Here is a 16901-nt window from a genome sequence, read left to right on the forward strand (position 1 = left end):
CCGACCCTCTGATCCCCTTTGCTACCTCCAAACAGGTTGTTTGCTCTGTTTTTTTTTTTTTAATTATATTTGTAAAGTGAGAGTTAGGAAAGCGGTTTAGATCGGAAAATCAGGGGGACTGCCGGAGGACATAGGAGACAAAGGGCATTCCCAGGAACCCAAGCTCCTATCTGCCTGCTTCCTTGCTGTGGGGCTTCAAGTGAGTTGTGCTCTCTGGGTTTCGGTTTCCTAATCCGTAAATTAGGGGCAACGAGAATTCCTCCCACCCGAGGTTCCTGTGAGAGTGGCAGCGGTACATGCATGAAAAGCCCTTAAAACCAGGTCTCATGTGGAAGGAACAGCCAAAGATACAGGGCAGCCCGAGCTGAGGAGAGCTTTGGAGACGGGCCAGCCTGGGCTTCTTGCCAGGGCATGAACCTCCTATCCTCATGCAGGGTGATGGGCTCCAGATGGGTTTGCTTGCCTCTGGGGCCAGAGTTCACTCCCTCCTAGGTAAGGAGGTGGCCCACTGAGGGGTCAACTCCTGATTGCAGCAGAGGCGCTGACAGCTCTCTTGCCTTGGGTCGGTGAGGGTCTGACTGGAACCCGCCGGCCCCGTGGGCAGCTCAGCACGAGGCCTGCACCACCTAATTGTGCACCAGATACAGGGGGCCAGAAAGCATCCTTCCCCAATGCACGCCCAGTGCCCCTAGGATGGGAAGGGTGCCCTTGCCACATCTGGGCACACGGGGTACAGGAAAGACGGAAGGGTGTGCCTCTGACCACCTAGGCCAAAATGTCGAGAGGACCAATAGAATGGATCACTCTTATTTTAACCCCCAGGTCAGAAGAGAGGGCTACTCTTGGCTGGGGTCTCCTTGCTGATAGGTCTTCCTGGGAGCTGGAGTCTTGGGGAGGAAGGGGTGACATGAAGTGGGTCAGGGATCTGGTTCTCTTATCCCAGCACTTCTGTGTCTGAGGGAGGAACCTCCAAGCTCAGGCCAGGCAGCAGTGGCTGGAACCAAGCTCCCTTTCTGGAGTGCCACGAGGGCAAAACTCCAACTTGGGTTTTATCTCTTCACTGGCCACACGCAAGAGTTGTTTGTGGAAGCAAAGCGAACGTGGAGGCTGGTGGCTCGTCTTCTGGGGGACCTTTAGTTTCACTGTACAGGAGGCCCCTTTGGAGACTGCAAGGGACCATGTGCTCCTCCAGGTTCCCCACTCTACTTCCTCCTTCAGGGCTGTGCGCAAAGCCCGCCCACGAGCCTGTGCTCTTCTGACCTTAAGGTACTCAGTCTAGAGCAGCAGGGTCTCCATCCGTGGGTCGTGAACCCTTTGGGGGTCCAAAGGACCAATAGAATGGATCACTCTTATTTTAACCTTTCCCAGGGTCGCCTAAGACCATCAGAAAACACAGATATTTTCATCGTGGTTCATAACAGTAGCAAAATTACAATTACAAAGTAGCAAGGAAGACACTGGATCAAAGCCTAGCGGCCTTAGGAAAGTTGAGAACCACTGCTCTAGAGTGCTGGTTAGAAAGCGCCTTGTCTTCCCTGCGCCAGTTTCTGCATCTACAAAGTGGAGGCAATCTGAGACCCGCTGCAGAGAATTGCCAGGAGCGTTCACTGGAGAGGAAAAGCCCCAACAGCTCGGCTAGACCACGCAGTCACACTGAAGGGATCTGGGTTTTCGGCTCTTGCCTTTGGACAGGCTTCCTCGAGACAGGCTCTTCCCCTCCTGCACCTGTTTGGAAGGCCAGTGCTCTGAGCAGAGGATGCGCCCACCGAGATGCAGAGTAGATAGTAGGGTATGTGGACGGCTGCCTAGCGACTCAGGCCATGGCTGACAGATGCTGTTTCCAGCGACCTCGTCTACAAAGTCAAGCTCAGGGGCACATCCCAGAGGCTGTTAAGTCTCTCCTTCCCTGTCTTTCTCCTCCTGCCTTTGGGGCCTTCATCCACCTCATCTGTCCCACCCAGAGCCCAGGCGGCACTTGGCCTCTGAGTAATTAGCTTCCCGTCCGAGGCCTGAAGTCTGTAGAGCAGAGACCTGCAGGATACACGGGAGAGCGAATGGCTTGCTAGGTGTGCAGCAGGCTCCCATGAGGCCCCCGCCGCCTGTCGCTTAGGTGTAGGCACACTGTGAGGGACCAACATTTGTCTGCCTGAGACGCCAAGCAGTGCTGAGCATGGGCAGGCAGGAGCAGCGAGCTGGCACCTGGGCAGGCACGGCGGGGGGGTGGGGGAGCATCGGCGTCGAAGAGGCAGAGCTCTGTGTTTCATGCAGCCTGGCACTCAGGCACCTCCTGGTGCCAAGTCCTGAGGAGACCCGAGGAGGCACGGACCGATGCCTTTAAAAACACTCCCTCTGGGCACAGAGGCATTAACATGACATCTATCGCCATGGCACCGGAGTGCTCAGACAGCCTGCTCCCTGCAGGAGCTGGGTTGCCGCATGAAGCAGATTATCAGCGCTTCGACCTGACACCTGTGATCATGTATCACCTTGATGGATCAACAGCCAACACGGCCCGGGTCCTGGCCTGCCCCTTCGAGCTGCTGTCTCCTGTTCGTAAGTCTTCCTCGGCGGGTGGGTGGCCTTTGGCTGCTGGCCTCTGCACTCCTGCTCCCAGACACCCTGAGGCTTTTCCTGTAACTGTGCAGAGGCCAAGGGGAAGGAGTTTGGGCAAGGCACTGACACAAGCCCCATGGTGACATGGTGGGACCTCAGCCGTGTGGCTGGCCTCTGCCGCCGTGGCAGAGGTGGCAAGGAACGTTCAGGCATAAATCTGTCTGGCCTTTTAGTTCGTGCCCACAGACCTGCCGGTATCGTGGGCAAGCTGCTTCAGGCTGAAGTTTGCCGCTGGTGAGATGGTGCTGTTGGTGAGATGGGCTCTCTCGGGTAAGGGGCATTAAGGAGAGTGACAAAGGCCGGTGCTCAGCAGGCCTGCCCCTCAGCTTCCCTCCTCTCCTCCCCATGCCTACTCACCCCCTACCGCTCAGGTCACAGGCAGATACAGGACTCTAGGACTTCAAGGGTTCTCCACAGAGTGTGCCAAGGACTGGGGCCTGGCAGAAGGCCATTACTGTCCCTGTGTTGACCTCTAAAAAGATGGGGCCGTGACGAGCAAAGCTCATGGGAAAGCAGTCGCTGTCTGTGTTTCAATTTGGGAGGGATGGGGTGAGCTCAGGTTAGGGAGGCCACCAGGAGGAGTAGGGACAGTCAAGATGGGTCAAGAGGAGTTTCTCTCAAGGGCCCACAGAGGCCCTCACTTGGCTGGTGCTGGCTCCCGTGCCAGGAGGCGTTAGGTTCCCTCAGACAAGTGAGGGAGACAAGTGAAGTGGCTCAGGCCCTTCAGCCTTGGAATCTTCCACCTCACCCTTCCCTTTTCCTATTCCCCAGCCATTCCCCCCTTCCCCCCCCACCTCCACCCCGTTTCAGGACACCTTATCAAAGGATTGCAGGAACATTGCAGAGGAGAGCAGGTAGGGTTGCAGACGGAAGGAGCATGGCCACCGCAGCTTCCCCAACAGGGTCCTCCACTGCGAGGGGCCAGGGAGGACTGAAGCTGACAAGAGGTTCCCACATTCTTTTCCTACTTGTGTGGCTTGGGCAAGTTGGAGTCCTGGGGCTGCTCATCCGTTGGAACCCCTCCCCTCCCCCAACTACAGCTGTTCCCACTATTTCAGACGGAAGTCAGGGTAAGGAAGCAGAAGGGTATATCCAGAGGAGGAACTTCTGGTGACACAAAAGGGAACTGTGGCTGCAGGCTGCAGGCCATAGTCTCCAGTGAACCAAAGAGGAAGGAGGGCTTTCTTAGATCAAGCATGGACGGCTGGCTTCTGTGGCGTGGGGCCCCGGAGGAGTGCCCAAACCCTCCCAGCCGGCCCCCAGCCTGGCGGTTCCTCCGTTTGCTGCTGGTGCCCTGGACCCTGCAGCTAGCAGGCAAGTCTGTCTCCTCACGTGGTCCTCTTGCTCGCGCGCACACTTCAGAGTGACTTTCATCCAGCCGGAGCAGCTAATTCTTGGGACCTGTCTCTGGGGATTTGCTGGTTGCGTTTGAACATTGTAGACTTCACGGGGCCGGGGTGGGGGGAAGCCTCTGGGGACTGAGAAGATGTTTAGCTAATGCCTCCTTGCCAAGGTGGCGTTTGAAGGGGCAAGGGACAGTGTCGAGCCTTCCCTACAGTGTCAATGGTCCCCCCTTCCTCCCCGCCCCCCCCCAGGGCATAGTTTGGGCCCCTGGTTCTTAAACAAGAAGGGTGGGGGCTGTGGAAGAGCCAGCTGCTACACAGCTGCAGTGGCAGAGCTGCCCTGGGTGGTACTGTTGGTGGTTGGTTAACCATAGAGAGGACAGGACAGTAGCCAGCCAGAGTATGCCGCCCCAGGCCACGGTACTATTAATGCTTCTAGAGAGGGTCCCAACTCTCACAACCCAAAATACAGCCAGAGGCCAAAGATCCCTGCTCCCTCCCCCCCAGCAGCGTTTCTCTGTGTAGCCCTGGCAGTCCTGGAACTCACTCTGTAGACCAGGCTGGCCTCCAACACAGAGATCTGCCTTCCTCTGCCTCCCTGGGATTAAAGGCGTGGGCCACCACTGCCCCCGGTGAGGTCAAGAATTTTCTGAGCAGTGAATCTCCCCAGGGCCAACCCCGTTGCCTTTTTCTGGTACCAGGTTCAAACCAGGAGGTCTAGATCCAAAGCAGGCTGTGGGGTGGTCAGAAGGAGTTTGTCTAGGCCAGTGTGCCTCCAAGGAAGTCCCACTTAAGATAGCTAACGCCACTCCCTGGCATTGCTAGGTCCATCAGGTACTACCTGTCCTTGCCCTGGTCTGGCTAGCAGCCGGCCCATGGCTGACCCATGGCCCCTCCACTGTGGAGGCTGAGGTCTCTACTTTCTCAGTTTGACTTCTGTTTCTTTTGTGAGAGTGTATAGGTGCCGTCTCGAGTGTGCGGAGATCAGAGGACAGCCCCAGGCGTCCACCCTTGCTTTCTGCCTTGCTTGAGACAGCATTTCCTTTTTGGTTTGTTTGTTTGCCATTGCAGCGTATGCCAGGCTGGCTGGCCTACAAGCTTCCAAGGGTCTGTCTCTGCCTCCCATCTTGTGGCAGGGACAGTAGGATTAGAGACACATGTTTTATGTGATTTCCAGGGATTCGAACTCAGGTCCTCACACTTGCACAGCAACCATTTCACCCACCGAGGCTTCTGACCGGCGCCACTTCGGCCTTCACGGTAGACAAGGAGGCATTTCTACCCTGATTGTGCTGTGCCCCTCCCCTTCCATTTATATCACAAACAGCTATTCTGATAGTCAGGAAAGCGTCCATTGAACCTTTCCCCAGACCCAGCGCCGAATGTCATCTGCGTCCTTTCACTGCCAGGGAGGCAAACAAGAAGGTCTATCAACACATCTGAAGTCAGGCAGCAGAAAGGTCAGAGGTTAGGCTGCAGGCCAGAGTCAGCCTCAGCCTCCACCTCCGCTCAGCCCGAACTCCTGTTCCTTTTCTTTGCAAAGAACGTTCTTCCTAGGAAAATCTACAGCGGGAAGGTGGAGCCAGCAAGCAGCCGCTGAGGCAGGCTGGGGTGTAAACCCTGTGGCCTGTCTCCTTTAAAATGTTGCTCACCCCACTCTGCCCACCCCAGGCCTATGCAAAGACAGCGGACAGATAGCTCGAACCTGTTGGTGACACTGTGTTTGGACGCCCACCTAAGGGAGATGTCCTGCCTGTAATCGCAAGACCTGGGAGGGCCAAGGCAGGAGGATTGCTCTTAGTTCCAGGCTAGCTTGGGCCACGGGGTGAGATTCTGCCTCAACAACTCTCATTCCCCTCCCTCTGTGAAAGGGATTCCATTTAGTCATTTTAACTCCGAGTCCCTCAAGCTCTCTCCCTGCGCACTGAACTAGAGGAGGCTTTGCTGGCCAGGCTGCCGCAGCTTCGGGGAAGCTATTTTGAAAGAGGATGAGCTACAAACAAAAACAGATTTTTTTTTTTCAGTGTATTGCAACAAATCCTCTGTCACAGAGAAGTTGTTTCTGCTCTTGCAGGAGAGGGGAAAGGCTGTTCCCTGACTCCTGGAGCCCATTACAGGAACACACAGCCCCATTTCTTGGTCCCGCCCCTCGCCTGTCACAGCTTCTGCTCCTCCCCCACATGCTGTCTCAGGCTTTAAGAGCTCTCCGTGTGTTTGTGTGTGTGTGTGTGTGTGTGTGTGTGTGTGTGTGTATGTGTATGCATGCGCTCGCGCACGCGTGTGCAGATGCTTTTGTGTGATTGTCCTCTCCCTCTCTTTTTCCCTCTCCCTTCTCCCTCTCCTTTTCCCTCTCCCTCTTCTCCTTTCTCCCTCTCCCTCTCCTTTTCCCTCATCCCTCTCCCTCTCTCTCTAGTTTCTGAAACACTGCTTCCTAAATAGCCTCCAATACATGACAATCCTCCTGCCTCAGCTTCCTCCTGAGTGCTAGAATTACAGGCTTGTACCAACATACCTGATACTTTGAGAGTCCTCCTCCTTCTCCTCTTCCTCCTCCTCCCTCGTTTCCTCTTCCTTCTGCCTTCTTTCTCCCTCTCATTTTATTCTTATCACTGTGAGTGTGTGGTTGCAAGGGTTTTCCAGTGTGTCTATGGAGATCAGGGGACAACACTGTGGAGTCAGTTCTCACCTTCCACTTTTACATGAGGCTGAACTCAGGTCACCAGGCTAGCACCTGCCTTACCCACTGAGTCCTTCCTCCTTTCTATCCTTCCTTCCTTCCTTCCTTCCTTCCTTCCTTCCTTCCTTCCTTCCTTCCTTCCTTCCTTCCCTCCTTCCTTCCTTCCTTCTTTCCTTTTATCCTTAGATTTTTTTCAGAACAAGATTTCTCTGTGTAGTCCTGGCTGTCCCGGAACTCAGTCTGTAGATCAGGCTGGCCTCAAACTCAGAGATCTACTTGCCTCTGCTGGGATTAAAGGGGAGCCACCACCGCCTGGCTTCTCCTTCTTTCTTTTCTTTCTTTCTGTCTTGTTTGTTTGTTTTTGCTGTTTGTTTGTTTGATAGGATTGCAATGTGTAGCTTGCTTGAACTTGCCCAGAAGTCAGTATGTATAGCTCTGGCTGGCCTTAAACTCCCCATCCATCTTCCTGCCTCAGTTTTTCAAATGCTGGGCCTGTCAACTTCTTTTGATTGCTATGTGACCCCGGGGTAATTTGCTTATCCTTTCTGGGCCTCCCTGTCTTTGACAAATGTCAGTCCCTTTTCTCTTTTGACTGTTTTCAAGCTCTGAGCTTTACTGATTTCTCTCTCAAATCCCCATGGAGGAGGAGTTGGCTTGCAGAGCTTCCCAGGCCACGGGTCTCTAGACACTGTGGAGAATAGAGGTGAACAAGCCCCGGGCCCAGTGTCTCTGTTGGATGGAAATCACGAGACTTGTCCGAGGGAATAGGACCCAGATGAAGTTCATGTGTGCATCTGACGGTGCTCTTTGGCCTCAGATGTCACCACTCCCTTTGTTCCCAAACATGAATAGCTGCTCTGCCTTCTCCAAGCCAAGGCTTCCTGCTTCCCTTCCTGCCCCTCCAGCCTCTGTCACCACTGGCCTCTGCCTTTTATCTTTGTTTAATCTCAATAAAGAGCTTGGGAGGCAGAGGCCTGCAGAGAGGCAGCCAGCTAGTGCAGTGCCGAGGTGGGCTCAGGGAGTGTGGGGAAAGGCTGCCTGCTGGAGAGGGCATTGGATGGGGCTGGACCCAGAGGAGGCCAGAGCGGGTGAGGCGGCACACAGGCACAGCATGGATAAAGGCTGGAGGACCAGAAGACAAAGCTGGGGAGAGAAACAGCGAGAGGTTCTGTTTGACTGGAGAGGAGAGTCTCCCCGAGCAGTGGGGTGTGAGACCATTTCCAGTGGATTACAATGCCTGTCGAGTGGAGGTTCAGGCACCATCCCCAACAGGTCCTGTCCCTGCTGCCTTCTTCATTGTAACTGTGAAATGTAATACACCTACTAAAAAGTACAGTGATGAATAATAAATATAATGGAAAGAAAAAAAAAACAACAACCAAAACCCGTGCGGCCTAACTAAGACACAAGCCATGAGAGAGAACATTTTGGAACATTCCAGAACATTCTTCCAGCGACACCTTTTGTCCCCTTAGAGGCGTTGCTCTCTTCTGAATGAGCATGGGCATGGTGGTGCTGGGTAAAGCTGGCCCTATTTGTTTATGCTCTTATCACTCAGCACAAAGTCACTTACCACAGAATAGTTCACCTGTTTTGTTTCAGCGCTGCGAGTGAAAACTAGGGCCTCTCACACACAATAAGCACTGTATAGGTCCACTGAGCCTATACATTCTGCTTTTGAACTTGGTCTAAAGGGTTTCTCTGCATAGCCCTGACTGTCCTGGAATGCACTCTGTAGAGCGGGCTGGCCTCAAACTCAGAGAGCTGCCTGCCACTGCCTCCCGAGAGCTGGAATCAAAGGTGTGTGCCACCACCACCCAGCTGGTTTTTCATATTTTTTAAAATGGTTGGAGGAGAAAATTATACATACATATATATATATTTGGTTACCTGAGAATTATGCCAAGTTCAAATTCCCATGTCCATAACTGAGATTTCTGGGACACAGAGGTGCTTTTTTGTTCATAGAGCATCTTTGATGGCAGAGTATACCTGGGATATTACCAATGTGCCCCACACGTCCTGCCAAGCGAACACAGTGCAGTTTCTGTAGTCATGCTGGGCAGCTCAGGGATGTCCTGTTTGGGGCTGTGAGTATGCCCTCCCTCCCGCCCCGGGGATGTGCCTCTGTGTGTGTCTGTGTATTGTGTGCTCCAGGGCACGTGTTCCCGCTGAAGCTGCTTCTGTCGTCCTGTGTGGCTGGATGTTAAGTGAGCGTGGAACAGGGGCCCTGTGGCTTTATACCTGTGGCTCCCAGCACCGCGCTCAGCACCCAGGGGATACTCAGGAAAGAGTGACAGCAGCGGCACCATTAAGCTCATCAGCCACAGACACCCCCATTTTTCTCCCAGGAGATGGGAGGCCTAGCTGTCCATCCTGGTCAGACATGGAGCTGAGCAAGGTCCTTCTGTTTCTGAACTGAGTGAGGCTCCCTCTGGTATCAAGTCTCTTAGGTTTTGTGAGGGGGAGTTGACAGGGTGTTGGAGAAACACAGAAGTGAGCGTGGGATCTGCCCTTCCCCTGCTCCTGGTGGCTCTAAACCAGGCTTATTTGTGGTAGGATTATGGCCATCAGGCACTGGAGAGTTGGTGTTGGCCAGAGGAAGGGGAAGGGAAACTCCAGGTGAGCTTGACGTTGGCAGAAGGCCTGGCTGGCCTGGATCTGAGGTCTCAGGGACCTGGGCCAGGTTACCTGACTCCTCTCCACCTCCCTCCCCATCCTGCTGAGGTATTCAGAAGCTTCCCATGCAAACCTCTAACAATGACAGGAGGTCGCGTCTGGTGCCTCTGACCCGCTCAGTATCAGTGTGAGACCTCAGACACGGGCACATTGAATGACACGGCTTTGCGCTTACTAGAGTGGGATCAGGGTACACCCTGCCCACTGGACTCCCCTGGGCCCAGCGTGCTCCCCTTGCCATCCTCCCCGATGTGTCTGGGGTTCCAGTCCTCCTACGGGTGACAGAGTCACTGACTCTCTCTACACCCCCACATCAGGGCCTCTGGAAGACTGGGCAGGTCTAGCTCTCCCTCAGATGCTGTATGTCCGTATAAGGCCTGCCCGGAGGAGGGGCTGCAGGTTCAGGACAGAATGGCTCTGACCTGGCACCCGGTGGGGATGCTCCGCTGGAACTCGGGGGATCCTGGTTTCACAGAGTCTGTATGATGGGTGGCTGTACTTGGTGGCTTTGTTCTAGGAAGTGCTTGACCAGTTGCCCCTATCCCGCCTGAGGATGGCATGCACCGCAGCCTGTGTGCTTCTGCTGAGACAGTGGAAGCAGGACACAGAGCCAAGGCAGGGCTGCCTCTGCTAGGCAGGCTGAGTCTCACCAAGTCAGGGAGGGCACAGGCCGACGTTCAGGATGTGTGTAGCCTTTGACTAACCAAGCGCCCATCTTAGACCGTCTCATGCCAAGGAGTCCAGGGACCAGGAGACGATGTGCTGTTGTTACAGTCTTCTGAGGGGATGAACTCAGCGGGAAGGCCTCCTTTGCCTTTTTCAGGACACAGCTAAACCTATCTGCGACAGGTTAAGCTGTGCCAAGGATCTTATGAGACAGGTGAGAAAAGCATGGACATCAAAGACAGCAGGGCAGGTAAGGACCTAGGGGGAAGGGAAGCCACAGAGAGAGGGTCTGCAGGTTAGGAGTCAAGCCCAGAAACGGTGGCAGTCACAGAACAGCCATCATTGTCTTTGCAGCTCTCACGATGCCAACAGAGGCAGCCTGCAAGGCTGTGGCGAGGAAAAGAGGAGGCCCCAGGTGGAGATTGAGGAAATGGAGGGAGACAGCGAGAGTGCAGGATCTGGGGGGGGGGAGAGGAATGGAGACTGAGGAATCCGGATGGGGGCTTTTTTTAAAGATTTATTTTATTCTCAGAGGTGGGACCTGGGGCATCAACCCGCATGCAACCAGACATGCTCTTCTCTGGGTCCAAAGCTACTGACCCTGAGTGCAGTGCTTAGCCTCGCATCCTGAGCATAACATTTTAGCTTTTTATGGTATCAATGAACATCGGTACAAAGTCCCAATTTATTTCTAATATCAGAGATCAGATCTCTACTCTTGCCTGATGCGTCTAAAACAAAAAGGGGGAACTGTAGAGAGCTGCAGAATGCTATGCCTTAAAGAGGAGCTGGTTTCCGCCTTCCACCTTCCTGATGGTGAGTGCTCTCTGTCACGAACAATTCCACATTTGGCTAAGGCTGAGGATCTGGCTTGCTTCCATGTATGTGGACCTATCTGCATTGCCCATGTGGCACACCTGGGTTGGCTACCCAGAGGCTATTTAAGCTGTGGGCTGGCTTTCCCCAGGGTCCGAGGATTGTTCAAGGTTCCTGAATAAACTGCATTGAAAAAAAAAATTTTATTTATTGTGTATACAGTGTTCTGCCTGCATGTATACCTGCATGCCAGAAGAGGGCACCAGATCTCACTATAGATGGTTGTGAGCCATCACGTGGGTGCTGGGGATTGAACTCAGGACCTCTGGCAAAGCAGCCAGTGTTCCTAAGCTCTGAGCCATCCTTCCAAAGAACAGGGTCTCATAGAGCTCAGACCTGCCTCAAACCTGCTACGTGGTTGAGGATGACTTTGAACTTCTGTTTCTTCTGCCTTTACCACCCAAGTCCTGTGACTTAAGGTATGTTCTACATGCCCGGTTATGCCATGCTGGGGACTGAACCTGGGGCTTCATGTGTGCTGGGCAAGCACTCTGCCAGCTGAGCTTTATCTCCAAGCACAGCTTGTATTTTAAAAGGAGGCTGAAGGAAAGAAAAGTGAAGGTAGGAGCTCTGTGGCATTCTCTTGTCCTCTTTCTAAGAGCGGTGACATTTCCCTTCTAATACAAAAGCTCGGAGAGGCTATTCCTGCTCTCTGGTCACCCCCATCCCCCACCTCCTCCAACCTCTTCCGGACCCTGGTGCCCTGCTCATCGTAGCTGCAAACCTTTTTCTTTCACCACCTTCTCTTCAGTGCCCCGACACAGTGCCCTGTGGGGAAACCTCTAGAAGCTTTACCCAAGAGCTTTCTTGAGCTTAAAACTCTCCTGCCTGCCCCTCCCCTACCCGGCTGCCTCCTACTCTTTTCTTCCTTCAAAGTTCAGCCCGGTAAAGAGATGGGGAAGAAAGACATCAAAATGTTCACAGCTGCTCCGTCAGGGTGGTGAACTGTAGACAAGCTGGCCTTTCTTCTTGATCCTTCCCTGCGGTTTCCAGGGTTTCTCCCGTGAACAGGTTTCTCTTTCATGGAGGGAGGAGGCGGGGAGGAACCTGAAGGATTCTAATGCAGAAAACAATGGCCCAGTCCAAGGGTCTCTTTCCGAGAAGCTCCTGTTCAGCTCTCAGGCTGGGTGGGGTCCTGTCCTCTGCGTTTCCAGACCTCCAGAGACTTCTGTATTGTTTCGTCTTCCAGCTGTGTCATTCAGGCCTCTTGCTAGGACCCTGGGGTGGGAGTGGGGGGTCCTCACACCATTTCATCCATCCCCTACTCAAGGACAAGAAGCAGAGTCCTGTCTCTACCCCATCCGCTCTGTTACCATCTCTGCCCATCCTAAGACTCTTTTGAGGGTACAGATGGGTGGAAAGGGAGGCCCTGGATCCCCAGCTGAGCCAGGTCTCCCTCACCAGCTTGCCAGTAAAGGGGCACAAAGGGAGGCCACTCCAGTCAGCACTTGTGAACATAATCCTGGCCAAACCTTTGACAAAACATTCACTTGGCTTGTGTCTCCATGTGACTGTCCGGCGCTCTTGGGTCCAGGGTTTAGAAACGTGAGAATGGGATAAGGACAAGCTGCGGAAAGGGCCTGTGGCCAAGCCACATCTGTATGCAACTGTGATTCAAAGGTGTTGAACGACATGACAGCCAGCCTGAGCAGGCCATTTGGAGAACCGTTAGCACTAAAAACTCTGTAAGACACCCAGCGTTCAAAGGTCGCCTTCCAGCGCCTGCACCAGCCACTTAGCCGCTGCTTGCCGCCTCATGAATGACTCAGGATGCCCTGTGGGTGTCCTGAGATTCACACTCAGGCACAGGGCTGGGGCCCAGGGACAAACCAGCAGCCTTCCTGAGGACCCTTTAGAGGGACCTGCCAGAGCTGCCAGAATGGATCTGGGCAAACCCCAGGCCTCATATAAAGACCGTGGGAAAGGCTTTCTTTTGGAGCTTGAAATCAAAGTGTTTTCCTTTAAAATCGACCTGAGTCGGGGCGGATCCCTTTGATCAGCGCGCCTGGGCCCTTTACTACTCGCTCAGTGCCCTGGGAGGGATTGAGTTGCAGGCAGGGCTGGGAGCCAGCCAAGGCTCAGGAGGGGCTGGTGGATTCTGGGGAGCTCACTGCCGAGGTCAGACAGCTGGAGCAGACTTGGGGTGAGATGGGGGTGAGGAGAAACTTTAAGCACTTACCCTCTGCTCCTCCAGGAGGCATTTTCTAACGTTATTCATCTGCCTCCTCCTTAAAGGGCCACTGCCTGCCCTCTGAGGACTCTTGGTTATCCTTGTTACAGGACTGTGGAGGGTCTCTTGGAGCTGGGCTGAGACCAGCAGCCTGATGCTTACAGGATCAGTTCTGAGCGTTGTTTTCCCTCAGTTCCTCCATGTTGTCAGCCCTGTCCCTGTAACCAACACTTAGAGAAATGATCTCTAATCTTTCAGCCCCCTTTAAAAGAGAATCTTTCTTTCTTTTTGGTTTTTTGAAGCAGGGTTTCTCTGTGTAAAGCCCTGGCTGTCCTGAAACTCACTTTTGTAGACCAGGCTGGCCTCAAACTCACAGAGATGCCCCTGTTTCTGTCTCCCTAGTGCTGGGATTATGGCTTTCAGCCTAGCGGAGAGTATTTCTTTCATTTGAGTTTTGCTTTCTCGGACATTTTAGAAACTAGGGGACTAATGGATACTAGTGTGTCTGGGGTGTGAACTTAGAGGTACCCAGAGAACAGTCTCGTCTCTGCTTAATAGCTGTGCATCTTGGGCAAACCTCACCTTGTCCCTGAGCCTTGGCTACTTCATCTGTGAAAGATTACTCCAAAGCAGGAACTGTAGGGCATAGTAACCCCGAATCAGAAGCTGCATGTTCTAGGGTGACCCTGTCTAAACCCAGCTGAGAATAACTGAAACCAGGTCACACACAACGGCCCAGCTCCCCGTGAAATGTGCCGTCCGTGTTCTGTCCTTTTTAAATTGCTTGCCTTGACCCTGTGAATCAATTTCAGACTCTGTCCTGGGCCTTCTCTGGAGGGGAGCCCCTGCTTGATCAGGAAGGACAAGGGTTAGGATGAATCTGTGACTCTCTGGGAGACGCAAAAGGGAAGCTAGCTGTATTCCACATGGGGAAAGACAGCAGGAGGGGGTTTTAGCTAGCCACACCTAGGGAGACTGTCAGGGAGGTTCTCTGCTTGCAAATTGTTCCCCATCATGGAGTCAGCACGGAGATCCCTAGTGACTCCACTCAGCCCCGACATCAGATGAAGTGGTCACGGAGCCGGAAGAACCTGGAAGGGAAGGAATTGGGCACAGGGGGTAGTGGGGGGGGAGGCATAGGTTAAGCCTTTCCCAATCAGGGGACTAAACACAGGCAGGGAGGGGGCAGAGCAGAAAACAGCCGTGAGAGACTGGCCCTTCATTCTATCCCTCCCACAAACCGGACACCCAGCTACACGCCCCTAGGCCTGGCCACTCTCAGCTGACCCCCACCCCAGGGTTCAGTCAAGAAAGGACCTGAAGTAATAGACGAAACTGGGTCAGGATAGGCCCCGGCGCTCCTGCCATGGGTGTCACGAAAGCAGGAAGGGTGGGAGCCCCGTGAGGTTGGCATCGGCCTTTTCCTCTGCTGGAGAAGAGCTCCTGAAGTCCGGAGATGCAAAGTTACCTGCTCAAGGTTGCACAGCTTTTAAGTGGCAGAGTCAGGATCCAAATCTGGGCCTGCTGCGTCTGGTTCCTGGGGCATCCGCCTCATCCGTGTCTCTCTCTGTGACCAGGCTCTATGCGTCCTTGTAGTGCTTGGAGCTGCAGAGAGCTAAAGGTGTCTTCTTTGAACTGCTCTAGGAAGCGGGCTGGGTGGACTGGGTAGTGGCCTGCGCTTCCTAAGTTGGAACTGTATGTGAGGACGGGGAGGAGCAGACAGGACTGAGAGAGCAAACGGGACAAAGGCAGACTAAGCACAGTCTTGCCCAGTGATTCTCAACCTTCCTAATGCTGCAACTCTTTAATACAGTTCCTCATGTTGTGCTTAATCCCCAAGCGCGCGCACGCACACACACACGCACACACACACACACACACGCATACACACACACACCCCAGACCTTCAGTTCTTCCTATCCAGGCCACCGTCACATAGGCTCACAGGATCCCACCCAGAGACACCCCTACCTGGCCTTGGATTCTCTCTGCCTCCTCCTTCCCACTGGAAGGACATGCTCTCAGCATCTGCAGGGTAGAAAGCTCATTATCTCTCCCCCCCTCTCACCCACTGCCTGTTCTGCCCTCATGGAACCCTGCCAGGCCCTGTGCCCAACAGCCTTCCTGACCTCGCCCGAGTGCAGACAATGAGTTCCTTCCCTCACAGAAGACAGACTTCTTAGGTCTGTCCCTGTCCCCCTGTGCCTGGTTTGTCTCATCTTAATTTGCCTTGAAGACCTGTGGAGCTTTGAGCATGACCAGAAGAGCTGTTCCGAGTTGTGTCAGAGCCCTTTGGACCTTCAGCAGCCCTGGTCACTCTGAGGAAGTCACAGTCGTTGGTCATTTGAAATCACCTATTTCTTCCTATTCCTATTTCTTCAAATCTTCAACCCCATAAGAGCCATGCTGACCTTGACAACTCCCAAGGTTGCTCCCAAGCAGCTGGGAATCTGTGGAAGGCGGGGCTGGATCTCTGTCTCTTTTCTACTCAGACCCCCCCCCCCCGTCCTTCCACATGGTCACCCTGGGTGGAAGCAGAGAGAGGGGAAGCATGTAGGGTCAGGGTCACTGGGTTCTGGGAATCTCAGTGATAGGAGGTTCCACTCAGGCCAGGTGGTGGTGGCACATGCTTTTAATCCCAGCACTTGGGAGGCAGAGGCAGGAAGAACTCTGAGTCTGAGGCCAGCCTGATCTGCAGAGAGTTTCAGGACAGCCAGGGCTACACAGACATGGCCCTCTCCCTTCTCAGCTCCTTGGAATCCGAGGTCCACTCAGTTCTGCTCCTGGGGTACTTATTTCCAAAGACAGAACTACAGAAAATGCCTGGCCAGCTCCCTGTCCTGGCTGCATTGTCCCGTGAGTGACAACACTGCCAAAGTTCAAAGATTCACGAGACATGAGCCAAAGGGCATGTAACCACTTGTCGGGTGGCTGGACTGTTCAAATGTGGTTGCTGCCAGGATTTGACAGACTGTCTTCGGCAGCTGATGGCTGCGGTGCCTGGCTCCTCCTCAACACCCAACCCCATCCTGTGCCTATGGCCCCTGCCTTTCCCCCTCTGCAGAGTCAAGTGACCTGTAGTTTGAGCCCAGATCCACTGTTTGTGAATCCTGTAGCTTTGAGCACCTATGAAGCTTCTTTCCTTTCTTCTAACATGTAATTATTTATTGTGTGTGAGTGTGTATGTACATGTCTCTTGTGTGTTTACTTGTGTATATTTGTGTGTATGTGTGTGTATGCTCCCAGGCATGAGTATGGCTGTCAGAGAATAACTTGACAGAATCTGTTTTCTTTTTCTAGCACGTGGATCCTAGGGATCAAACTCAGACCATCAGGCTTGGTAACAGCCATTTTTCCCATGGAACCACTTTCTTTAGTTTGTCTGTATAGCCCTGGTTGTCTTGGAACAAACTCTGTAGACCAGGCTGGCTTTGCACTCACAGAGATCCGCCGCCTCTGCCTTCTAAGTGCTGGGATTAAAGGTGTGTGCCACGGCTCTTTTTTTCCTTTAGAGATTTTTTTTTTTTTAATTTTTTGTTTACGAGTGTTTGCCTGAATGTCTGAGGACCCCTTGCATGCAGAGACCAGAAGACGATGTTGATCCCCTGGGACTAGAGTTATATGCAGATGGTTGGAAACTGCCACACAGGTGCTGGGAATTGAACCTGTGTCCTCTGGAAGAGCAGCAGTTAGTACTCTTAACTGCCGAGCCACCTTTCCAGCCCCACACTGAGCTATCTCGTCAGCCTGGCTCTCTGTTGTTTGTTTTGTTTTGTCTGTGGAGTACGTTTACTAGAACTGCCTTGTGTGATTCTGTCTGTGTCTTACCTGGCTAGAGTAGATTTTCTCTGCATGTTCTTCTCCTTCTATTTCTGGA

The 16901-nt window shown here is 53.5% G+C and overlaps 1 protein-coding gene across 1 annotated transcript in view; it reads left to right on the forward strand.

Annotated features, from left to right (window-relative positions):
* Positions 1-3747: 3747 nt before the first annotated feature.
* Positions 3748-16901, forward strand: part of Nfam1 (NFAT activating protein with ITAM motif 1) — a 33601-nt gene continuing 20447 nt past the window's right edge. The window contains exon 1 of the mRNA XM_060388944.1: positions 3748-3927. Coding sequence (XP_060244927.1) covers positions 3810-3927 — 118 coding nt within the window. The 5' untranslated portion in view covers positions 3748-3809. The remainder of the gene's footprint in view (positions 3928-16901) is intronic.

The sequence above is a fragment of the Meriones unguiculatus genome, chromosome 8 (genome assembly GCF_030254825.1).
Source record: "Meriones unguiculatus strain TT.TT164.6M chromosome 8, Bangor_MerUng_6.1, whole genome shotgun sequence".
Lineage (NCBI taxonomy): Eukaryota > Metazoa > Chordata > Mammalia > Rodentia > Muridae > Meriones > Meriones unguiculatus.